This window comes from Leptodactylus fuscus, chromosome 6, assembly GCF_031893055.1.
Source record: "Leptodactylus fuscus isolate aLepFus1 chromosome 6, aLepFus1.hap2, whole genome shotgun sequence".
In the NCBI taxonomy this organism is placed as follows: Eukaryota; Metazoa; Chordata; class Amphibia; order Anura; family Leptodactylidae; genus Leptodactylus; species Leptodactylus fuscus.
Genome location: NC_134270.1, coordinates 121527735 through 121555379, shown reverse-complemented (window position 1 = coordinate 121555379; position 27645 = coordinate 121527735). Strand labels below are relative to the sequence as shown.

The 27645-nt window shown below is 41.9% G+C and overlaps 1 protein-coding gene across 1 annotated transcript; it reads left to right on the top strand.

Moving 5' to 3' along the window:
• The first annotated feature begins 198 nt into the window (after positions 1-198).
• Positions 199-26573, top strand: LOC142210038 (uncharacterized). The gene is made up of 10 exons (XM_075279067.1): positions 199-385; positions 1524-1691; positions 3856-4032; positions 7305-7390; positions 8936-9004; positions 12315-12436; positions 13750-13860; positions 18581-18694; positions 20061-20159; positions 26554-26573. The coding sequence occupies exons 1-10, from the start codon at positions 230-232 to the stop codon at positions 26571-26573; spliced, it is 1122 nt and encodes a 373-aa protein (XP_075135168.1). The 5' UTR covers positions 199-229.
• The last annotated feature ends 1072 nt before the right edge of the window (positions 26574-27645 follow it).

Here is a 27645-nt window from a genome sequence, read left to right as displayed (position 1 = left end):
GTAGACAATATCTATGTTGCAAAAGTAAAAACAATTCTGACCTATGAAATTTTGCTCTGTGAACATGTAACAAGAGCATGAAGCAATGACAGAAGAGAATGACATATACAAAGACTTTCGTGCAGGCGACACAGCATATTGTGGTTTCAAGTGAGGAAGTGTCTCAGAGGCACCGTCTGTTGTTCTCAGACTCACTGTTAAGATGCTTTGAAGGAGCTACAGTTGCAGCATGGCTGATTTGAAGAATAAGACTCCAGATGTCTCTACCTCAAGACATGAAATGGAAGACATCTACAGAGAGGTGTCTACAGCAAGGCAAGCCTTGAGGGACAGCTACCAGAACCTGCAAAATGTTGCTGATTACTGTGAGAAGAATTACATGGAGGTAGGAGGACAACAGATAATCATTGAATCCAGGGTTAAAGCCTAGGTTGGCACGAGGGTTTGAGTATGTTCAACAGATCAGGCTTGAAAAGTCTCTAGATCTTAGTGGTTTTACTGTGTATGGCTAGAAGAATCCAAGGGAAGAACTTGCAAGTTTATGGTTCTAGTTTCACTAATGCTGGTGTATGGGACAGAGTACACAGTGCATTACAAAATATTTCCATTCTAAAATTTTGAGGCACTTGTAGCTGCTGTAAATCTAAACCATTTCAAGATTATTGGGTACCATTCACTTTGTAGTAGAAAAACTAAAAAAAAATATTAAGTGCTGCAAGATATTGATTTATGTTGCAATTAAAAAATTTTGACCAAACAAAACAAAAATTTGCATCACAGAATGGCATTTTGTATCACAATATTTTATTCTGCACCATTACAAATGTTTTTACATTCCAGATCACTGTCTTATAAAGGTAATAGACTTCTTTAGAACATAAGGTGATTCGGAATGGACCTCACTAGTTATCTGATGTAAATGTGTCACTGTATAAGATCAATATGAGCTTAGCATATAGGTCGGGAAAGGGAAGATTCCAAACAATACGGTATAGATAAGCATGGTATTAGGTATATTAATCCAACATTTCCTGACATTTGGAGTAATATTTTGTAGAGGTCACTAATCTTTAGGTTTAGCATACCCTCCATATACACTTTTAAGAGATTTATTAGATGTGACAGCTACTAACACAGTATTACCATGCTGGCTCCATTATCTACAAAACCACCTGCCTTCTGTAGTCACCATTCATTTAGTAATTGTCTCCGTGTTAGTGATAAGCTGATCATAGGGATCCTTAGCGATTATTTGTAATTTGTGAAAAAAACCTAACTGCAAGTGTTCAACTTCCCTGCAGCTCCCCCAAAGGGCAAATAAAGAATTGCATAGGTCCCATTGAAAACAATAAGCTGCCAATGTAATGTGGAGATAGAGAAAGAGATATTTTTTGTAGCTGCTCTTCACATGTTTACTAATGATAAAGAAAGGTGACACATTGGGCTATATCCAACATATTCAAATTGTTATATTTTTTTGTTGAAACTTCACAAAACACTAATCTTATATTTTTTCCCTTCAGGCTCCTGACAAGCGTAAAGCTCTAGAGAGCACCATGTCCCTAGTCACACAGACACTGGCCAGTGTGGCTTGTCAAGTAGGAGTGGCTGCCCGCCATGTGTCAGACTTGTTGGAGGTTCAGAGTCTGATGTTGCAGAAGGAGGAAGTAAAAGTCCGATATATCTCACAGGTCAGTGACCATTAAAATAAATTTTAAAAAAATTAAAATATGATGTATGATGCTAAAACCATTTCTGCTTATTTTTAGTAATTATGCCTAATACATACCAGAGTGCAAGGGAGAGTGTCAGGATTGCCCACTTCTCTGCTGCAGGCTTCTAGTTCTTGAGGCTTGGTTCACATCTGCATTCGGTAGCCCATTCGGGAAGTCCGCTTGGGGATATAGTCTATGGGGTCTGTATGGTTTCTTAGCTAACCACTTTTTAATGCGCTCGGTATTCCATTCGGGGAGTCTCCAAGCGGACTCACCGAACGGAATACTGAACACAGATGTGAGCCAGGCCTGAGTCCTGCTGAACCACAATACATGGTAAAGAAGTGATGCACTCATGTCATCACAAATCCTTTAGCCCCTTTAGGTACAGATACTGCACTAAATACAGGGTGACCTTATAAGGGAAGTTTCTGTTTTGTGATCCCCATTTTGAGCAGCACTGTTTTATGATATTAGCAGATGCTACAGTAACTGGGCACACTTAGAGATGACTGATTTGTAAGTATCTCAGTGCCGGCTGCAGCATCAAATAATATCCTAAACTGACAGAGAGACAGGACTGGCATCTTCTTATTCACAATCTGTACTGCACATAAGGCATATGCCCCATCTGCTCCCTTGTAGATGTGTATATAAAAATGTAAAACATGTTCTAATAAAGCTCCATCAATTCATTACCATTTCAAAGATCTCTCCTTATTTCACTGAATGGGAGTTCATGTTATTTACCTTTCAGAGGCTAAGGCCCCACGTTGCAGAAACACGTTTTTTTTGTTGCATATTTAGTGCTGTTTTTGAGTCAAAGTCAGAACTGGATATAACAAAATGGAAATCTCAGGTAATTTTTTTAATATTTTTTATTCCTTCTCAAGCCACTCTTGACTTTGGATCAACAAACCACAGCAAAATCTACAACAAAAGCACTGCATTTCCGCAACACGGGACCTTAGCCAAAAGATGAAGGTCTGTCCTGGTCATTTGAAGATCACACAGAATGACAGGTTATCACAGTTTTTAGAGATCTCTCTTGTAAGGGTCCAGTCACACAGAGGAAAATGGCACTTTATTTGGAGCTGAATGGACCCTTACAAGAATTACGCATCGGCTACTATGTAGAATACTCCCCCCACTGATGAAAAGAGGGAAGTTATTCATAGGACATCAGAAATTTTAGTGTTACTATACAAGCACTGATACAAAGATAATAAAACTTAACAAAAACCCTTAAAAATGCTAAGAGGATATTTTCACCTGGAGCATCAATAATACAATCCCACAGGTTCAAAACAGGGGACCAGAATACATCACATTACCACTTAGTACACCACGGTAAGTAAAAAATGGTTCAATGTTACCCGTTCAGTGGTCTTAATATCAGTGTATCCCCCAAGTGGAAGTAGAGGAGACACAGGGCCTGGATGTCCCTAGGTGACTGCCCTATATCCCAATGACTCCCACCCTAACAAGGGCAGTCCCAAGCTGAACCTATGACGGAAACCCTAGCAGTCCCTACGCGGCGTTTCAGGGTGCCTTCACACCCATCATCAGGGGGACCTACCTCACCTTATGCTACTGGGGTTTACCAAAGCATATATATGTACCTTCTGTAGCACACCTATGCTTTCAGAGAAAGTTACTAACCTCTGGCACAGTGGTGCACAGAAGTACCGGGATCACAAATAGCAAAGTTTCTCTTTTTCTAACTAAACAATTTGTGGCAGTGGAACAGAGCGCGTAAACTCTGTGTGAAGCCTCCCTAATAGTGCTAAAGTACCAATATATTCATTTTGATAGTTATTTTGTTATTTTTACTGAACACTAAAAAATAACTGAAAAACAAAACTCAAAATCTATCATGAAATAGCTTTTTTCTGCACCCCCCACCTCTCTTATTCCCCAAAATATGACTAAACAACACTAATGCAAGCCTTTCCTCAAATAAAACAAGCACTCATGTGGAAAAGTAAAAAAAAAAAAAAAAAATTAGAATATAAAAATAAAAAAAAACTTTAAAAAGAAGTGATTGGTTTTTAAGGTTTAAAACAGCCCAGTCCTTAAGGGGTTAAAGGGAGGCACAAAGTCATTATTAATATAGAAATCTATTGCTTTATGTCTGCAGTTACTAGAAATCCATGTGGAGAAAGTAGCTCGCCAGAAGATTGGGAAGTTGACAACATCCAAGAAATTTCAGCACACTCAGAAAATCCAAAATGGGCAGAACAATAGACGCTTGGCCTCTTACACCAGAATGCCCATTAACTTCACATCTCTGGATAATACTGGTCATGGGTTCATGGTAAGAATTCTACTATACTACAAACTATTAGGAGAGGGGGCAAATGTTAAATGTGAACATGTGTCATATGACTGCAGGAGTCAATGGCTACAAAAAGAGTTCATGTTGGTCTGAGTGACACATTGTCAATGGCTGACCTCCGCAGTCAGATGATGTGATCATTGTAGCGAGCAGGTATTCTAATAAAAACTTACATTTTATATGGATGATACATGGCAAGTTGTAAAGTGGGTGTAAACTTGGCCAGTACCCCAATTTCATAGGGAACCAAACAAGCCCTCAAATATTTCCTACATTCATCATCTACTCCATTACTGCCATAGACCACCAGGGAATTTACAGCTATTCCTATCACTACACTAGACCACCATGGATTCTAGAATTACCAACTACCTAAAATGGTGAGGAGACCATTGTATATTTCAATATGAAGGCTAGTTCATACATTTCGCTTGGTCTTCAGCTTGTTTCACAGAATCTAGTATATAAACAATAGATAACGGATACATTTCCACGTATGTAGAGATACATACTTCATCCATGACTGCCATCAATTGGTTTCATAACTAAAAGAAACAGGCTCCATAAATTGATATAAATTGTGTAATACAATCTTACATCTATGGGAAACAGACAATATATCAGTGTCAGCGGTACAAATAGGCGCCATCCAGACCACAGCAGAAGCATTGAGTAATAGTGAAAAGGAGAAGTGGTTATAAAAAATATTTCCCAGCATTGAGTCTCAGACTTAAGACTCCCAAGTCAACATGAAAGGAACATTGGTGGGGTTGTTATCTGAAATGGTGCTAAGAAAAAGAAGCATACATAAAGGTTTCAAGCAGGTCATCACTTTTAATCATCCATATCACCATGCAATATACCTGGCACATGCAGGATCAGGCGGATAGGTAGCTGCTAGGGTTGAGCCAATCTTGAGATTTCAGGATCGTTTTTAAAATCCGATTTTTGATCATTTTCCAGCCGATCGCGATCGTGAAATTTGCTCGATCGCTGATTGGGATCCGACCTTTTCCGATCCTGATCACTCAACCCTAATATTAGCTTTTCCCACAATAATTGGCCACTAGCTAAGCATTGTGGGAAATAACCTCCGACGTCGATCCCGCCAGAAAAGATCGGGATTGGAATTCCGATCACGATCGTGAAATTTACTCGATCACTGATCGTAATCCCATCTTTTCTGATCCCGATCGCTCAACCCTAGTAGTTGCCTAAAGCACCATTATAGGCGTGTTAATAAAAATAAAAAAAAACAGTGCTTTATCTTTATATTGCTTTCTACAGCCAAACAGACAGTGGACACATGGACCTTATTTGTACCAAAGGTGTTTCCCCTATTGATGCTATGCCCAGTGAGGTGCCCAGTTTATTGAGAGCCGTCCATGCATTATAGGGATTCTCCATACTAGACATTTCCTTTTATTAGCTGCTCACAGGTTGTCTTGCTGCTGGGACTCACAGCAATAAACTGCAATGTGTGGAGTAACCAGCAGCAAGCATTCAGTTCCCCTGCAGTGCCACCATAGGGGAAATGAGTGCTACACACGTTATTTAAGTCAATGGATTATCCATATAACATGCAGACATTATGGCTCCTCCAGAGCATGAAATACTCTTTGGAGTTATACTCTTTACTCTATGGAAGATGGTCCTAAAATATCTATTAGAGAAGGAATGCTGTCACAAAAGTAACTGTAAAAGTGTCAGAGCGCATTTGTCCCAACCAACATTGCACTTCCCTAAATGCCCTGTAGTGTAAAATACACTTGTATTTTTGTCACTTGTATGCAGGCTTTTCTGCCTTTTAGCTAAGATCAAGTATAGTATCTGTTTTTAGTGGTTAGAAATCATCCCAACTAGTGGAAGAAGTATTGTGGACATATAGGTTCCCTCTTCTCCTGCAGCCCCAGTCCAACCTCTTCTTCTATGGAGGGTGATGCAATCAGTTGTTGGCTTCTTGGTCTACACTGGGGTAGAACCCAGGAGCAAGTATGGTTTCCCCGCGTTCCAACGAGAGAACATAGTCTATCTTCAATATTCTTAGGGCCCTTTGGCTCAGTTGGTTGGGTGGTTTGCTTTTAAGAGAAGGCTTGTGATAGGCAAAGTTCTTGTGCACTTCTTTGTATGGCACACCTACACTTTTGCCACTGGGGTGAGAGAAAGCATGATGGCAGGCTTTCAATAAATATAAATTATGTAGAAACAGATGGTTGGTGATAGTATGTTTCTTCATCCTGGTTTAGAGCAGTTCCTGCTGGCAGGAGGATCTCAGCATAAACTAGGCCATGGCTGCTGTAATCTGCAGACTCCTTCCAGACCAAAAGAAACTTAACACATCGCTTTTGATTTCTTTTGATCACAAGTTACTCAAAAGTCTTTTGCATTAAAGGAGTTGTATAACATTACAGAACCATGACGGCACTTTTTAGAAGCAATGTCAATTGGTTGTTTATGGCATTACATCTTCACTCACTTTAATGCTGGAAATGTTCTTGAAATACACATTGATATAGATCCAGTTTTCTTAGGGAGCATTCACACGGCGTAACGTCCCGCGAGATTTGGCACGTGTACGCCGCATGACCCTTTGCATGCCGTACACGCTCCCATTCATTTCAATGGGAGCGGGGAGCGTATGCGCTGCGCTAGTTTGCGGCCGTGCATTTATGGCTAGCATACAGACCAATTCATTTCTATGCTTCTATACACACATCCTTAGTTTTCATGAATCTGTGTGGTGCCATAATAACAAGCTGCAAAATATGGAGCAGGCCCAATTCCTTTTTTTTTTTTTTGTTTTTTTTTAATAATAATGGATCTCCTGTACTGAACATATACATTATTTGGAAAATGTTTAGTTCCTGGACTCAAGAATGTACACCAACCAAATATCAGAAGTAGGGGTCTTCTGAAGGAAGCCTCTGAGGATTCAAGGGGTATACAAAGAAGAGAATAGACTCCACAGCAAGAAGGAAATACTCCCCCTCAGTGTTGGTCATGCCACCATGTCCTCTTGGTAACAACCTCTTACCCATACCTTAGATAGATTCATAATCAAGATAACAATTCCTATGCGGAAGTTTAGTTGAGTTCTTCATGAGCCCCATAGAAGTTTCTGTGTTATATATTTGCACCAGGGCACATGAGGTTCAGGTTGTGTCTTTGGTGCCAGGGTTTAGGACTCCTGTTACGGTTTTATCACTGATTGTTCATACTATGAGTGACTTCTATTTCTTCTACTACTACAGGATTCTGACTCACAGTTATCTAGAACTGGAACTATGTCCCGCAAGATTAGCGTGAAAAACATGGGCCAGACACAGAGTACACTAGGGTAAGTAGGGTATGGCAAAGGCATCAATATCTATACATGAGAAATGTTATAGTGCATGCAGATGTATTATACTTAGTAATAGTAACATACAAATATTACAAAAGGGCCATACCTGGAGGAAACTGGCATCAGAAGCGGGAATTGTGGCAATATATTATGACATATGGACATCATAAAAAGGAAAGGAAATCCCACTCAACAGCCCTGTCTGTTAGGGTAGCTGCACTCAACCGAGTTTCACCCATGAATCTCAGTGCGTGTGAAGCGGCGTTCACACTGCCGCTGTTGTCCGCACCGGGGCGTCTGTGGTAAACCCCGGGGAAACCGGACAGCAGACGGCTTGCGAGCAGTCTGCTTTAAAACCCATTCAGTTTTCAAAGGTGACCGCCCGTGCGTGTTTTCAGCCTCTCCGTCTACTGTCCAGATTCCCCGGGGTTTACCACGGACGCCCCGGGGTGGACAGCAGTGGCAGTGTGAACACCGCTTAACACGGACTGAGATTCATGGGTGAAACTCGGTTGAGTGCAGCTACCCTAACAGACAGGGCTGTTGAGTCGGATTTTCTTTCCTTTTTATGATGTCCATATGTCATAATAGATTATAATACACCCCGGGTTGGACAGCAGCGGCATTGTGAACGCCACTTTAGTTAGATTTACCGGCTTGAACTTTATGCTGGGAGAGGAACTCCTAGCAGTATAGTTATGCAAGATGCCTTACTGTCCTCTACTGTAATTGGTACAAGACAGTATGTTACTGGGAGGCAGAGACTCCTACCATCAAGGATAAATAGAATGCTAGGAGTCCCACTCCCAGCATGAAGTTCAAGTAAGTAAATCTAGCTCGTTCACATCTGCACCCGGGGTCTCTGCTTTCCATTTCCTGCCCGAAACTGGGCAGGAGACGGAAACCTGCCGGCATTTTCAAACCCATTCATTTGAATGGGTTTGAAAAGTGTCTGGCCATGAGCACTGGTGAGCGTTTTGAGCTCTCCGTGGCAAAACTTTTTTTTTTTAACTGGACACAAAGTCGGACATGCAGGACTTTGTGTCTGGTTTAAAAAACCGGTTTCGCCGTGGAGAGCTCAAAACGCTCACCGGCGCTGACGGCAGGACACGGTCGCTGGTGTGAACCCAGTGTCACAAATGGACAGAGATTCAGGGATGAAACTCAGTCGTGTGTAGCTACCCTAACAGACAGGGTGAGGATCCACTGGAAGGAACATGTGGTATAATTTATGGCACTATAGAGCATACAATGGATAACTTACACACTATTGTTGGTACATATAATAGGTATTATTATGGCTGTATGTTATTGACAATGTTATGCTGCTGGCACAATTATAAACCTACTATTCCTTGAGCAAGTTCATATGAATCCAATTATATAGACACTATACTAGGAAAATATACTATGGGTATCTTCATGTGATTGAAACTATTATATCACCCCTATCATGACTGATGGCTGAAAAGAAGATAGTAACAAACAAGATTCAGTAATATAATTAGAATTCGGTAAATGAGGTTTCCCTTTTTACAGGAGAAGTTCTCGATCTAGGGAGCCCATAGCTCCTCCAATGGTTCCAGCAGAAAAGTTTCCTTGTCCAGTGTAAGTATAGAACATAGGCATAGCTCAAATCTGCACCATGGAATATCCATCTGAAATTGGTAGACAAAACAGTCCTGCACAGAAGACTTTTTCCTTTGCTAGTTTCAGTTACCTTCCCCTATATCTCCTCCTATTACTCCATATAACCTCTCTATATCTCCTCCTATTACTCCATATAATCTCTCCCTATATCTCCTCCTATTACTCCATATAACCTCTCTATATCTCCTCCTATTACTCCATATAACCTCTCTATATCTCCTCCTATTACTCCATATAACCTCTCTATATCTCCTCCTATTACTCCATATAACCTCTCTATATCTCCTCCTATTACTCCATATAACCTCTCTATATCTCCTCCTATTACTCCATATAACCTCTCTATATCTCCTCCTATTACTCCATATAACCTCTCCTTATATATCCTCTTATTAATCCATATAACCTCTCCCTATATCTCCTCCTATTACTCCATATAACCTCTCCCTATATCTCCCCCTATTACTCCATATAACCTCCCCCTATATCTCCTCCTATTACTCCATATATCCTCTCCCTATATCTCCTCCTATTACTCCATATATCCTCTCCCTATATCTCCTCCTATTACTCCATATATCCTCTCCCTATATCTCCTCCTATTACTCCATATATCCTCTCCCTATATCTCCTCCTATTACTCCATATAACCTCTCCCTATATCTCCTCCTATTACTCCATATATCCTCTCCCTATATCTCCCCCTATTACTCCATATAACCTCTCCCTATATCTCCTCCTATTACTCCATATAACCTCTCTCTATATCTCCTCCTATTACTCCATATAACCTCTCCCTATATCTCCTCCTATTACTCCATATAACCTCTCCCTATATCTCCTCCTATTACTCCATATAACCTCTCCCTATATCTCCTCCTATTACTCCATATAACCTCCCCCTATATCTCCCCTATTACTCCATATAACCTCTCTCTATATCTCCTCCTATTACTCCATATAACCTCTCCCTATATCTCCTCCTATTACTCCATATAACCTCTCCCTATATCTCCTCCTATTACTCCATATAACCTCCCCCTATATCTCCCCTATTACTCCATATAACCTCTCCCTATATCTCCTCCTATTACTCCATATAACCTCTCCCTATATCTCCTCCTATTACTCCATATAACCTCTCCCTATATCTCCCCCTATTACTCCATATACCCTCTCCCTATATCTCCTCCTATTACTCCATATAACCTCTCCCTATATCTCCCCCTATTACTCCATATAACCTATCCCTATAACTCCTCCTATTACTGCATATAACCTCTCTCTATATCTCCTCCTATTACTCCATATAACCTCTCCCTATATCTCCTCCTATTACTCCATATAACCTCTCCCTATATCTCCTCCTATTACTCCATATAACCTCTCCCTATATCTCCTCCTATTACTCCATATAACCTCCCCCTATATCTCCTCCTATTACTCCATATAACCTCTCCCTATATCTCCTCCTATTACTCCATATAACCTCCCCCTATATCTCCTCCTATTACTCCATATAACCTCTCCCTATATCTCCTCCTATTACTCCATATAACCTCTCCCTATATCTCCTCCTATCACTCCATATAACCTCTCCCTATATCTCCTCCTATTACTCCATATAACCTCTCCCTATATCTCCTCCTATTACTCCATATATCCTCTCCCTATATCTCCTCCTATTACTCCATATAACCTCTCCCTATAGCTCCTACTATTACTCCATATAACCTCTCCCTATATCTCCTCCTATTACTCCATATAACCTCTCTATATATCTCCTCCTATTACTCCATATAACCTCTCCCTATATCTCCTCCTATTACTCCATATAACCTCTCCCTATATCTCCTCCTGTTACTCCATATAACATCTCTATATCTCCTCCTATTACTCCATATAACCTCTCCCTATATCTCCCCCTATTACTCCATATAAACTTTCCCTATATCTCCCCCTATTACTCCATATAACATCTCCTTATATCTCCTCCTATTACTCCATATAACATCTCCCTATATCTCCTCCTATTACTCCATATAACCTCTCCCTATATCTCCTCCTATTACTCCATATAACCTCTCCCTATATCTCCTCCTATTACTCCATATATCCCCTCCCTATATCTCCTCCTATTACTCCATATAACCTCTCCCTATATCTCCTCCTATTACTCCATATAACCTCTCCCTATATCTCCTCCTATTACTCCATATAACCTCTCCCTATATCTCCTCCTATTACTCCATATAACCTCTCCTTATGTCTCCTCCTATTACTCCATATAACTTCTCCCTATATCTCCTCCTATTACTCCATATATCCTCTCCCTATATCTTCCCCTATTACTCCATATAACCTCTCCTTATGTCTCCTCCTATTACTCCATATAACCTCTCCCTATATCTCCTCCTATTACTCCATATAACCTCTCCCTATATCTCCTCCTATTACTCCATATATCCTCTCCCTATATCTCCTCCTATTACTCCATATAACCTCTCCCTATATCTCCTCCTATTACTCCATATAACCTCTCCCTATATCTCCTCCTATTACTCCATATAACCTCCCCCTATATCTCCTCCTATTACTCCATATAACCTCTCCCTATATCTCCTCCTATTACTCCATATAACCTCTCTCTATATCTCCTCCTATTACTCCATATAACCTCTCCCTATATCTCCTCCTATTACTCCATATAACCTCTCCCTATATCTCCTCCTATTACTCCATATAACCTCTCCCTATATCTCCTCCTATTACTCCATATAACCTCTCTCTCTATCTCCCCCTATTACTCCATATAACCCCTCCCTATGTCTCCCCCTATTACTCCATATAACCTCTCCCTATATCTCCTCCTATTACTCCATATAACATCTCCCTATATCTCCTCCTATTACTCCATATAACCTCTCCCTATATCTCCTCCTATTACTCCATATAACCTCTCCCTATATCTCCTCCTATCACTCCATATAACCTCTCCCTATATCTCCTCCTATTACTCCATATAACCTCTCCCTATATCTCCTCCTATTACTCCATATATCCTCTCCCTATATCTCCTCCTATTACTCCATATAACCTCTCCCTATATCTCCTCCTATTACTCCATATAACCTCTCTATATATCTCCTCCTATTACTCCATATAACCTCTCCCTATATCTTCTCCTATTACTCCATATAACCTCACCAAGAAAAATGTTTGTAACTATGTAAGCGACATACCATATATATTTCCTGTGCTACTACAGAACTCCAGGTACGACCTTCCCCAGTCCCCCTCATCCTGCTAGAATGAATGGTGAGACCCCTTTGTCCACACCAGAGGGATCGGCTCCTTCTCTCCTTCTGACACAACAATCGCTAGATACAGGTGAGTGGTGTATTAAAATATGTCATGTTACAACCATGTAAAATTGGTTTTAAAGATTCACTTTAGCAAAAAAGTTATTATTAAAAATAAAGTTGAGTCTATTATGCGCCATTTATAGATTATCTGCCATTGTGATTCCTTCTTTCCTTCTACTTTGATTCCCCTATAGCTTTCTCATAATACCTCTCATTATGCAGAGACAAACAGGGGAGAGTCAATTCACACTGCACTTGCTCTGTGACCTCTAAATAGAGGAAATGATAGAACAGTGACAGTAACCATTTGTCCTGTAACTTACACGGCATAACCTCAGCACTATTCGTACTCCTACTCCCTTACATTAGGCCGGATTAATATCTTCAGCAGGACTCTCTGCATTGGGGTGCACATTGAGAAACCACATGGTTAGGACTGGATGGGGAGGGGTCTGAAGGTTGCCAGAAGAGACTTGTTAGGGTCCATTCACACGGAGTGAACACACGCTCATTTTGGCTAAATACACGTGTAAAAATAAGACTCCCATTGACTTCAATGACATTTTTTTACACGTGTAAAAAAACACGTCAAAACACACGTCCAAAAAAACGTCAAAATACACGTGAAAAATGTCATTGAAGTCAATGGGAGTCTTATTTTTACACGTGTAATCTTTACACGTGTATTTTGCCAAAATGAGCTTGTGTTTACTCCGTGTGAATGGACCCTAAGTTGATCACACTGTAGTTTGAAGGAAGTCCTTGAAAGGGTTATCCAGGATATACAGTTTTGATCAAGGAGGCTGGGGAAGGTAAAAAAAATAAATAAATACTCCACCAGTCCCCTGCAGTCCAGTCCTGCTGCTCTCAGGATTTTGTTCTGGTCACCGGCAGATGTCTTCGCCGTCACGTGACCACTGAGACTAATCAGCAGCCTAAGGAATGGACACAGGACATCACAGGTGACGTATGTGAGTGATGTCTCGCTTCATTTCTTTAGGCCGCTGAGGCCAGTCACATGAGTCGGGGACTTCTGTTGGCCTCTAGACTTGGACAGTGTCAGGGGACACCAGAGCACAAGGGACAGGTGAGAATTTTTTTTATTATTATTACTTTTCACCTACCCTGGCCTTCATGTGAAAAACTGTATATCGTGGACAACCCTTTAATTTACTACTGGTACCCTACTGCCTCTCAGTATTTCAGTGTATCCACCTACAACCCAGAAACAGCATAAATACATGTATTGCCTGACTGTACTTATTGCTGTGTTTGTTTCAGTTACTATTTATTGCTATAAATATTTTTTATTTGACTTTCATTTCCTCCATTGTTCAGGCTCCAACTTCCCTGACCTGTATTCTCCGCCTTGCAATGACCTTCCTCCTCCTCCTCCTCCAGAGTGTGACTTGAATGGTTCACTGTGGCTCCCTGCTCCCATTATACAAGGTGTTTTAGCAACTTTCTTGTTTTATAAACTTACTAGTAGAATACCTGTGGCTTCGCTCGCGGAAAATATGTTAAATTATTGGTTGCGCTAAAGTAAAATTTTCAGTGTCACACTGAAATTGACATTTTCAGAGCTACAGTAAATATTTTTTTTCCACTTTAAATTTTTATTATTTTGGCATTTTACTAATTTGTCGTAACATTGATGTGAACTTTTTTTTTTTTTCATTTCAACATTTTTATTGATTTTACATATTCAATACATATTATGTAGTATAAACTATTACAACTATTTTTTAAACTATTTTTTATCAAAAATTTAAATTTATGCCCCTTACACAAACATATAAAACATTTACACCAGGGGTGTAACTACCGGGGTAGCAGCGGTAGCTGGGTAGCCCAGGACATTAAGGGGCCCAGCGACAGCCACTACTGCTGCGTTTTTGTTTTTTTTTTCTTAATAAGCCGTTACTGGCTGGAGTTACTCCAGACGGTAATAGGCCAAATTTACTTACCGATCCTAGCAGCGCCCGGAATCGGTAAGTGACACCGTGGGCTCCACAAACACTATTATTATACTCGAGGGTCTGAAAAGGAAATAGGTAAGGAAACATAAAAAACTGTGCTACCTCTCCGGGCAGGCTTCGGGCCTACTTGTGTGACATCCCTGACTGCACATGACCAGGGCCTGCGTCCTTTGCGTTCCGACACAGGCCCCCTGAGTCACGTGACGTCCCAGATGTCATTGAAGATGGCCGCCATCAGCACGAAACACAGCAAAACCAGGGATAGGTAAGTATCCCTCCTGGGTCTCCAATTATTATATTCTGGGGTCTGAGAAGTTTTATATATATATATATATATAAATAGCTTCCCATACAAAAACTGAGAAGCAATACTGAATACTATAAGGAAGAGAATTCAACAAAACCTAAGCTCTTCTAGCTGAGCTCTTCTATGGGAGCCTGCACACAGAGTTTACGCTCGCTCATTCTGAACGTAAAACTCGTTCAGAGTGAGCGGCGTAAAAAACAGATCCCATTGACTTGAATGGGAGCCGGCTAGGGTTGAGCCGATCTTGACTTTTCAGGATCGATTTTGAAATCCGATTTCTGATCATTTTTCATTCGAACCCGATCTCGATCCCAATGCAAGTCAATGGGATTTTTTTACTAATCGGAGATCGGATTTTAAAAACAATCCTATTCACTATACAGCATGGAATCTAACAATTGAACGCTTTAATTGTTAGAATCCACGCTGTGTAGTGATTTTTTTTATCACTAAGTAGCCAGAGGATTTTTTTTTAATCCTCTGGCTACTTAGTCCCCCCTGGTGTCCACTTACCTGCAGACATGGCTGGTCCTGGTGCCCGGTGTTCTCGTTCTTCTTCGCCTCGCTGCCCCCTGCCTCTCAGGTTAGGAGAGTGGGGGCAGGTACTGGGAGGGGAGATGTCACGTCTCCCCACCCTGTACCCGCCCACACTTTAAGCCACAAGGGCAGTGAGGCAAAGAAGAACAAGAACACCGGGCACTGGACCAGCCATCTCTGCAGGTAAGTAGCTACAAGAAATGTTAGAAAATGGAAAAATGGCAGCGCTCCAATATTTAGAAAAAGTGTGGATTTATTCCAAGCAGCGACGTTTCGGTTCTTATCTGAACCTTTCTCAAGCCTGAGAAAGGTTCAGATAAGAACCGAAACGTCGCTGCTTGGAATAAATCCACACTTTTTCTAAATATTGGAGTGCTGCCATTTTTCCATTTTCTATATAAAGTTGAAGATTAGCCACCTTCCAGTTTGGCTTTGCACCAGGTTTGTATGCTATGCTGCTTCTGCATTTTTTTCTACTACAAGAGATGTTAGCTAGTCTCCCATTAGAATGAATGGACGCAGCCGGCGCGCAGGGGGCTGAGGCTGTGTGCCGGCTACTTCCATTCATTCCTATGGAACTGCAGCGGAGCCTTCACACTGAGTATACATTCAGCTCAGAATGAGTAGAGCGTATACTCAGTGTGAAGGCTAACATTGTTAGCTTTTCCCACAATGCTTGGCCAGTAGCAAAGCATTGTGGGAAATAATCACCGATCTCGATCCCACTCGATCGTGTTCAGAATTCCAATCGCAATCGTGAAATTTTCTCAGTCGACGATCGGAATCCGATCTTTTCCGAACACGATTGCTCAACCCTAGTGCCGGAATACGCGCGTATCCCATTGAAAGCAAAAGGTAAAAAAGCCTCCCGTTGATTTCAATGGGGAGTACACGTATGCCGGCACTCATTCAAATCAATGGGATCTGTTTTCTACGCCGCTCACTCTGAATGAGTTTTACCTTCAGAATGAGCAAGCGTAAACTCCGTGTGCAGGCTCCCTGTTATGTGCAGCATTGTACTATTTCCGTGGAATGGCGCCATCTAGTGGAGAAATTATATATAACAGAACTCTTCATGATCATTGTATACAAATTGAAATAACTTGCAAAGTTTGCCACAGATTTTACCCAATGCATTGCAAAGGCTGAAATCTGTAGTGAAAATCCATAACACAAATTGATATGCTGATAATTTAACCCTTTCCCATCACAGCTATTTTTCAATCTTTGATTTTTGTTTTTTACTCTTCACCTTCCAAAAGCCATAACTTTTAAAATGTTTCCATTCATAGAACTGTTGAGGATCTACTTTTTGAAGGACAGATTGTACTTTATGGTGGAAAGATTTAATATTCTGTATGATGTACAGTGAAGCTGCAAACATTTCAGAATTCTGCGATTTCAGGGTTTTTATGGCATTCAATATGCAGCTAAAATGACATATTACCTATATTCTTCGGATTGCTACAATTATTTTGAGACCAAATTTATATAGTTTTTCTTATTTTCTTTAGATTTTCTTAAACATCAGCATTCCTTTTTTTTGAGTTCCCCTAGGGGATTTGAACCTGTGATCAATGAATCCTTTGTATCATAGACTGCAATAATGCTATATTGCAGTCTATGGGGAAACTGCTATTTCTTGCAGGTGGAACAGACTTTACCGCATTACCACTGGATCTCCACTGTATAAAACTCTACTTTTGAGCAGGAGCCATATTTAGAGATTCAACATCTGCCATAACAGTATAATGGGTGTTAGGAAGGGGTTAAAATCTATGCCACAGGTCAATAACTGGGGAACTTCCATACAAGTTATTCTTCCCTAAACCCAGCCGAAACAAAATTTGCAGAGTACTCACAATGTGTGAACATATCCAAAAATAGTCATACTAGCTTCTGCCCACGACCTCGTCTGCGGGTTGTTGTTGGCGATGAGGCGCTAATAATTAGCCAAATGTGGTTGGTGGTGATCCACCTGTGTCCGCGTGTCAGTTCTCCTACATCTGTGCATATGCCAAGCAGCCCCAGCTGTATGCATATCCGTATGGAGAGCAGAGCAAGCTGTGGTACCGCGCTGCCTCAGCTCGGCTACATCTGGAAATTTGGATCACAGGGGTTGTGTTGTGTGAGTGTCCTAGTAGCGTCTGTGTTAACAGTGTATACAGTAGTATATAGTGGTATATAGAATACATAGAGTGTATACAGTAGTACATAGTGGTATATAGTAGTATATACTGTAGAGTATATACAGTGTAAACTGCAGCATATAGTGGTATATAGAGTACATACAGTGTATACAGCAGTATATAGTGGTATATAGAGAACATACAGTCAGGGGTGAGCCTGCACCTTTCGCCGCCCGAGGCTAACTGCAGAAAGCCAACACACCCACCCCCCCACACCCCCGCCGGGAAGAGGGGGCGGAGCGGGGGCGTGGTCGAGCGGGTCGGGGCGTGGCCGAGTGAAGGGGCGGGGCTTAGCGCCGTTCGCCGGCAGAGAGTAGGCCCGGAGACTGCCTGCTCTCTGCCTGAGCGTGAGGGGAGGCTGCTGGAGCAGCGCTGTCTCCAGTGGCCTCCCCAAACCACCGCTCGGTGATAAGCCAGTCCAGGACAGCTTGTCCTGGACTGGCTTAGGTAATCAAAAATGCCGCCCTCCCTGAGGCCCTGGCATAGTGCCGCCTGAAGCGCTCGCTTCAGGTCGCCTCATGGGAGGTGCGGCACTGCATACAGTGTATACAGTAGTATATAGTGGTATATAGAGTACATACAGTGTATACAGCAGTATATTGTAGTATATAGAGTACATACAGTGTATACATTAGTATATAGAGTACATATGTGTACTCTGCCTGTGTGCTGGTAGGACAGATGGAATTTTTAATTTAAATACTTAATAGAACAGGCACACCCCTCTGTTATAAATAGGAGACCTATTTTTTCTACAGCTTTTTTTCTGCTGCTTTTCGCTAGGTTAAGGCCCCTTAATTGACAGACTCCCCTTAATCCATTTTCCCTTAATCCTAACATCAGCACCAGCTGCCCTCCCTATCATTTTTTTACAGTCTTTATAATTAACAGAGTGGGGGAGGTCTCTCTTCCCTATTTATAACAGAGGGGGATGTTTGTTTAATTATTTAAATTACAAATTCCATCTGTCCTATCAGCAGGCAGGGTTAGAAATTCCCCATTATTGTGCTGCTGGTTGGACTAAAGGAAAACAGATTCACAACGTAAATCATCACTTTTGAATGCAGTTAGCAATTTCAACACTTGATGGCAGTACAGACTTTTGTTTATTTATTTATTTGGTTGGTAATGCTGATTATGATAATTATCTTTTTTAGACAGCCCTAGTCTCAATAGTAAATTTCTAGAAGATACTGATGAATGTTTGCCGCCACCACCACCACCGGACATTGACAATGAAGAAAAACATTCATTATGGCCAATAGGAAATGGTATGGTATTAGAACTTTGATCTGGTCTCCTCTGGGTCCCAAAGATTAAGTGAATACACAATTTTATGCACAAATTGAGAATGTCACACTCGTTTTTATTATAGGACTAATGTAGTTTAGAACATTGGGGCACATTTTTTACCATGTCTAATAGAAAAACTGTCTTTGTTGCCGTAACCAGACTGAAGGTAAAGTTGTCACTTGGAGGAGACACTCCAATTCATTGCAATGGAGCGCTATAAATAGCTGATATGAAGCACCCAGCTACTGTATCTCCAGCACACCCATTGAAGTGAATGCGAACACAGGTTCATAGGTTTTCCAAGAGACACTTTTATATTCAGCCTCTGACTGCTAAACCCCCCAAGGATCCTGAAAATTGGGGGTGTCTTACTCCCTGAATGCAGCCACCGGAAAGACATGCTCTGCTCCCATTTACTTTAATGGGAGCCCCAGAGATGGCCAAAGTACATTACTCAGCTATCTCTGGTTCTCCCATTATAATGAATGAGAGTGAAGGCGTCTGTGTTAACTAGGGGGTCAGATGCTTTATCCAAAGCTGCATTGACATCAGGGGAAAAAGACCCCCATTCTCAGGATTGATGGGGTTCTCAACCCTCCACCCGATCAGTCATTTTTCCTCTATTCTGCGAACAGACATGCAGCTAGCATGGCTCTGACTGCTTTCTTATTATTCAGTTCATTGAGGCTGAAGTCACTGACTAATGAAGTAGGAGGGCAATAGCTAGGATCCTGCACCAGGGCGCACAGTGAGTGAGTAATAGGGCTCGAACCAATCCACCACAGCTCTAATGGAGCTGTGACCGGCCCCTGATGGCAGAACTGCATTGATGGCGGCCCGAATAGAGGATAAATATTGCTTGTGACTTAACCCCTCTAACCACTGAGAACTTACCCATATGGAGCTGGAGCCTTGTGTGGTGTAAATGCCGCAGTTTGTCCATCTAGCGAATCCCATCCACACATTGCAGAAGAATACGCACAGCGGAAATGCTGCGATTTTCAAAACCGCTTTTGGAAATTAAAGAATGTCAATTATTCCTATGCGTTGCGAGAAAAACTGCGATGTGTTTCCGCCATGGTTTTACCTGCAACACTTTTTCACTGTGGCCCGCTATGTGGGGACTTAGCCTAAAGGATTTTTCTGAAACACTGGTTATATTTAATGTGTATTTCAAAGGATTGTCCTATCATAACAATTTAACTCCTAAGCACAGAATTGGTGATATTGTGTCCTGGTGTTAGAACCCCCAACGAACTAATATTGGATATGTCATCAATATTTAATTATTATTATTATTATTTATTATGTATATAATTTATGACTGCATTTGTTCACTTGCAGGTTTTTCATCCTCAGTGCGCACACAACAGTCTGCTGACGACCTCCCACCTCCTCCTCCAGACTGTGAAATGTCACATGCATTTTGCCCAGTGGAGAATGGTAAGCCAAACATATATGCCAATATTTTAATTCAATATTGTATATAAATGAATGTTTGTGTCACCACTTATTGCAAATATGTTTATCTAATTTTTCATTTTTGCAAACAAATCTAATATACACAACTCTTGAAAATATGTATTGGGGCCACTAGATGTCAGTATAAGAATAGCAGTATCCAAGACACCTTTAGGTCAGTTGTCCTCAACCAGTAGTTCAGAAGCCACATATGGCTCAGGACCCCTATCGGTATGGCTCAAATGGAAGCCCTTATTTATGACTGGTTAAAATATGGTATAAATGCTGGCAATATTTATGTATCCAAACCTAATAACAGTGCCTATTTAGATAGCATAATATAATACCACTAGTATAATTACATGAAAATATCTGCAAATATTTGCAATTTGGTAATTTAGAACAAAAAGATGTTAAAATAGACATTCCTGGGTTTTATAATGGCCATGTGAATAAGGCCTTACTGTGGAATGATGTGACATGGCTGTTTTTCACAGACATTAGGCACTGTCATGTGAATCAGGTGTAAGGCTGCATTCAGGTGAACAGTTTAAACTGGGATTAGTCCGGAAGAATTGGTTTTATGTAATAGCATCCCTTCCAACCAACCCAGATTCAGCAGGACAGTCCCAGATTCCAGGACCTGTCCCACTGTCCTGGTCAGCAGGAAGTATGTCCCAGCTTCAACTCATCTGCGTCCGGAGGATACAGATGAGTTGAACACAATGGTGAAGCAGGAACCGTCCGCCCCCTGTTTCACCCCTCTGCCTCCTGTGTGTTCTGGCTGCAGGAGCTGTATTATGACGTTAGTCACATTGCGTCTGCAGATCCCTGAAGATTCTGGGAGCAGAAACTTCTACAGAGAAGCAGGGGAGCGAGGAGAGGCGAGTGTTTTTTTGTGAAACCTTGGGAACAGATGGGATATTAAACCGGGGGGGGGGGAGATGAAGAGGGATATTAAACTGGGGGGCAGATGGAGGAGGATATTAAACGGGGGGGGATGAAGAGGGATATTAAACTGGGGGGGCAGATGGAGAGGGACAATAAACTTTAGGGGCTGATGGATGGGGAACCTTAAACTGGGGGGGTACATGAATAGGGAAATTAATCTGAGAGGGAAGCTGGAGGGGGACATAAAACTGTGGGGTCGTTGGACAGGGCCATTAAACTGGGGGCAACTAGAGGGACCATTAAACTCTGGGGGTAGCTGGAGGGGGACATTAAACTGGAGTTTCTGGAGGAGGACATTACCACCTTCCTCCATAGACCCCATTGCTTTATATTAGTGTCTGATAGCGTTACATAGAGGTGTCTGTCACTTTGATGGGAAGAATAGTGTTGCATTATTCCAAATAAATCTGACCTGGTGACATTTATGCCCAATCACTGCATTGAGGTTACTTGGTTGAAACTTTTTTCACCAGGGATACTTCATTGAAAAATGTTGACAAATGCAAAATACATCCATAATTTTATCATACAATTCTATGATTGTGTAAAGTTAGTCATAGATTTAAGGCACTGTAACAGAACAGAAGAGCACGGACCCCTCCTGACACTTACAGGGTATCAGATACATTTTGTAATCAGATATTTTTTTATTGAGCAAAACCACCAACCAGTTTTCCATTTTCTGAGAAAGACATACATAACACACAGACATTAAAAAAAAAAAACGCAGTACAAATCAGAATACATAGTACATATTGGGTATAGTACCAGCTCATATACATATTCCCAATATATCAAACTTAACCAAGAACAGCAGACCCACTCGCCCCCACACTCAGATGTAGACATAGTGACCAACTGGAAGGTCACTGACCACAAGCTAAAATAGCAGAATCGAGTTGGACAAATTACAGGTATCATTCAATCCAGGACAACCCTATGGTATAACACACTTTCTGTCAGGAACACAGAACAGTTCAACAAACATACAGCTTGAAATAGATAATACCAGGTTATTATCATGGAACACCAAACATGGCCACCACTCCCAGTGGGAAGATCCGATCCCTCAGCAACACTTCTGTGGGGAGTCCCAGGGTACCCAGCCATACTCTCCACATGTCTTCATACTTGTGAGAGGCATTGCATTTAAGGTACAACCCTCGCTACAGGCATGTAATGATGTTCAACTATTTATCAATTTTTTAACCTTAGATGGACCAGGGTCTAACCAGTGTAGGACCAGCAATTTCCTGGCTTGATATAATATTCAGGAGATACCCAAATATCCCTGAGCCTCCATATCTACATCATCACCTAGTGGACCAAGGATTGTATTTAGTATACCCTATGAATGAGTTGCAATACTCTATTCCAATAAATGCCGATGACAGAAAAGTCCTACATCATAAGTAACAAATGGGCATCATTATGCTCACACCTTGGACATTTAGCATCTGTTCAGACTCCTATTTGGTAAAGCAGACAAGGGGTTTTATAGACTCTATGCAATAAATATAAATGGAAAAGTCTCTGGGCTTCAAGCCAAGGGGTCAAATCCAAGATGTCCTGCCATCGATCGTTTGGCCCCCACATCCCTAATCCATTTATTGCAGGATCTGTCAGAAAAAAAAAGTTTGTAGATAAACAGAAAGCAAATGTTGGTATATCAGGGAAATGAGACCCTTAGTTGTACTCTCAGACAGTACTGAATCAAGGGCAATATGAGAGCTTACCGATATCCCAGAGAGCCTGAGCTGCATAGTATACACATGACAGAGTGGTAGATATTACTTAAACCATCTATGGGGGTAAAGAGATCTCTGTATGGAGCTGCTCAAATATCTTAAACTCTTCCTGAACCAAATGCTTCACCAAGGGTATTCCTTTCACACACACACACCCCACCACCACCACCACTACCACCCCCCCCCCAACCTTGAAAGCCTGTGAGTTAATATAGGCTGGTGCCAGATCTGTGTATACTTATTACAACTAGTCGTCTCCAATAGGGTCTTTCCCTCGTCACAGACCTTATATAGTAATGCCAATGCATGAGGCACTGGACCTACATTTGGGCATCTCTCCACTTCCAATAAATACCCTGGGTATTTCCACCCAGCAACCTGGGCACATAACTTGCTCTCATTAACTTCATCGGTACCAATGACTCATTCAGTACCATGCTGAAATTATTTGATGGCAAAGGGGGGTTAGTAATTCACTTTTTTATGCCTAAAAATTGAAAATGTCTTGTCCCATTCCTGCCCTTTACCCGTGTTCTGTCTTGGGAGGTGCCCAGGGACCAGCGCCGCACCTCCCATGAGGCGACCTGAAGCGAGCGCTTCAGGCGGCGCTATGTCAGGACCCCAGGGAGGGCGGCATTTTTGATTGGCTTAGCACCAAGCGGTGGTTTGGGGAGGCCACTGGAGCAGCGCTGCTCCAGCAGCCTCCCCTCACGCTCAGGCAGAGAGCAGGTCCTCTCCGTGCCTGCTCTCTGCCTGCGAACGGCGCTAATCCCCGCACCGTTCGCTCGGCCACGCCCCTTCACGCGGCCACGCTCCTTCGCTCCGCCCCCTCCTCCGGGGGGCGGCTTTCTGTAGTTCGCCTCGGGCGGCGAAAGGGGTAGGTTCACCCCTGCCAGGGACATAGCTATAGGAAGAGCAAAGGAGACCCCAAAGGTCACTCTCCGAATAAAATAATCTACTATTCTAAATTGCACAAGATAGGCAGGTTACCCTTCACAGATTTCGCACTGGGGCCCAGGAGCTCCAAGTTATGCCTCTGAAGGTTCCACTTAGACATTCTCAGATGTAAAATATTAAGGTGTACTTTGTTCTAGTGATCTGCAGGGATCATAGCAGTTGATTCCACAAAACCCCTTTAACAACCAAGAGCATTAGAGCACAAATTTACCTTGAAAGTTAATTCATCCTATAGCATAAGGCCTTGTTCTGCATCGGTAATCCGTTTGGGGGAGTCCGCATGGGGACCCTCCAAAAAACACTATCGAACGCATTTGCAAGCACTGTGCAGAGAAAGCACACGGATCCCCATAGACTATAATGGAGTCCGTGTGCTTGCTGCGAGATCTCTGCAAGGAACATGTGGACAGGAAAGTACTTCACAATCTACTTTCCTGTCCGCATGAATCGTGGGGTCCGTGTGCTTTCACTGCACACCGTTTGTAAATGCGTTCGGTAGTCTGTTCGGGGGGTCCCCATGCGGACTCCCCTGTACCGAATACAAACGGAGATGTGAACCAAGAGTAACCTACTGATCAGAGCCTTTTTCCAGGCCATTACTACTTTCTGTAATACTGTAGCTGGGTTCAGATTTCTGTGTACGTGGTTAGTGAGACTATTCTCACTTTTGCAGAGTAATAGAGAGGAATGCATAGACTTACAGTATAGGCAGCGAAGATCATATTTCTAAGAAAAGTCATCAGGTTCTTCTTATGTAAAGTAACCCTGTGCACGTGACTTGTAGGAAACTGTCATAGAATGGAATATAATAAATAGTATCCAAATATAACTATCCAATAAAACTATATAGTGCCCACTTAACAACGTCACATATTTCCTGCCATTGAATACTCAAATGATAAGATACAGTGTTCACATAATACCACCGTGTAGTGCCATAATAATACTGCCACATATAGCAAGTACAATGGGAAACTGTTTTACTTATAATCTGTCAGGTGCCATACTACTACTACTACTAATAATAATAATACCTTCATTTTTTTTCTGTGTAATTTTACAGTTGATCTCATGAAGAGCTCTATTTCCTTGGATGATCTCCCTCCACCTCCTTCTGACTTGTAGACAACAGGCCTACTCAAAACTACAATGTAATGGTGGTACACACTGCAATTTTCCTGTTTTTGTAATGTCCCACCCAACTGCTTATCCATTGAATGGAGCTGCGACACAGACCTGGTTGTGTAGTCGTGTCAGACGCAAAATCACAAGACACTCTTATATACCGGAACCAAAATTTACTAATCTTGATTGGAAGTACACAAGCGATCAGCACAAAAGGTAAAGCGCACATTACCAAGTAACATCAGATACCTGGAGCTCACACATAGGAGTCAATGGGCATCACTCCTGTGGCCATTACAAGCACCACTTCTGTTCCCATAGAACGCTCCCTACACGCAGACTAAGCCTCTGGTTCCTTGCAATTTGATAGCTGCATCCTGGGACAGACTCTGCATACATACTGCTATCCACACCTTCTGAGTCCGGAAAAGCATGAAGGCTGCTTTTACAGAGGTTAGCATCACCACAACATAATCCTTTTGTCACACAGCATTGAGTACAGGATCATACCATGGGAGGCGTCCAAAACAACTCTTCACGTGATACTACACCTAGACGTAACCAATGTTCTACCACTCTACTTTGCATTACCAAGATGGATACAGTATATCTGGAGTCTGTCTTGTGTATGGCCATCCACTGTCTCCCACCTAAGGTTGATTTAACTAATAATGTTCACCTTCACATCTCTACAACCCATGTATGTGTCTGAAGATTTCCTCGCTGATAAAATATAACACGTTATATAACTGGGTGGTTGTTTCCATTATTAAGATCATATTATGGTGACTTACACAAATACAAACCTGCCTATTAGAGATGAGCGAACAGTAAAATATTCGATATTCGTTTCTAATAGCCCCTCAATATTCGACTATTCAAACGAATATCGAACCCCATTATAGTCTATGGGGAAAAAATGCTTGTTTCAGGGGATCCCACTCTTCGACTCAGGAGAGTCACCAAGTCCACTATCACACCCCAGGAAATGATGCCAACACCCTGGAATGCAACTGGGACAGCAGGGGAAGCATGCCTGGGGGCATCTAACATGCCCAAGTCACTGTATTACGTCGGGATCCCTGTCAGCTTGTGATATGCGGGAGCTGACTTTTTCCCATAGGAATGCATTGACCAGTGTTGATTGATTGATCAGCTCGGCTACACCAGAAATGCAGCCGAGCTGAGCGCACAGCCAGCACTGCTACACTGGGGATGAAGCAGAGCTGGCCGTGCGCTCAGCTCGGCTACTCCGGAGATGCAGCCGAGCTGAGCGCATGGCCAGCACTGCTACACCGGAGAACAGCTGAACCCTGCTGCACATTCAGCTCTGCTGCTATACACAATTCATATCCAGAAATGAGAATCAGACCTAGATTTCAACATGTTCAATTTTTTGGAAAATAAGATATTGCCTGAAACCCTGTTATTCTTTCTGACTCCACAGTAACATGCAGGAACTGTGCATGTTTATTGTGATGGGAGGAGAGAATACCCTGCTGCAGACCACTCCCGCAGTGGCTTATCATATCACCTGCAGAAACAAATGGGATGAGGCCTTCTGAAAATACCTAATTCCTCTGTCTCCCCAACAGGTTGGCAGTCAAGCACCTAAGGAAAGGACATATGATGTCACAGATGATGTGTGCGAGTGATGTCCCAGTTCCTTTACTTAGGCTGCTGAGGTTGCTGATTGGTCTTAGCGGTGACTTCTGCCAAAATAATACACCATAGCAGTAGGATAGGACTAAGGTGGGAGGCCTCAGAAACAGGTGAGTATGTATTTTTCACCTTCCCTGGCCTCATATAAAAAACAGGTTATTCTAGACAACCCCTTTAAGTTCAAATTCCCAACTGTGTTTTTAACTAGTGATATCTCATGATATATTTTATAGCTAGAACTCATTCTTGGCAGCATATCAAATTCTTTTTTAGGTGGTATATAATCAGAGGTGCAACTCTGCATATTTATAATAAAAATGTGTATGGACCTTCCCTAGTAACAGCTCTGTGGCTGGCTCATATTTTCAGCATCCTTCTTCAATCCTTGCTTACCATTGAAAACAATGGAAAACACATCCAGGACAGAATTTGGCACTGATTTTGAGATGGAATCCGCCTCAAATTCAAGGCCAAATTCTCACATGTCAACTGGTTCTAATTCTACTACCTCATCATTACAAATGGGCATAGACCTCAGCACAAGAAGAAATGGAAGAAGCCAATGCAAGAACTCATCTCAGTCTTTGAGATTGATTAGAAAGACAACAGGCCTCCAAAACAGCAATGTGCATAGTAATCCTCTAAACTGGGGGTATCTAAGGAAAGTCACGATGATGAAATCTGAGGACCTCATATCTAATATTAGACTTTCACTCATTGGTGAGCACTTCTCAGCATAGACTTCTTTATAAGTAACATTAATGATGTCTTTATGGAGCCAGTCCTCCACCATATGTGACTAGATGTACCTTACTAATAGGGGCATGCGTTGGGGCCGGCATAGATTAGTGTTCATTAGGCATGTGACAGAAGTGTATAGTTGGTCTTGCACTAGTCAGCATGGAATGAAAGCGTTTACACAAGACTTAAGGTGTGTTATATCAGAGCTAAGAACTGCCGGAGGCTCCAAATCCTGGGATGTTGTGTAACTGACTTGTATTCTGTAAAAGTGCTGAGCTGCTCAA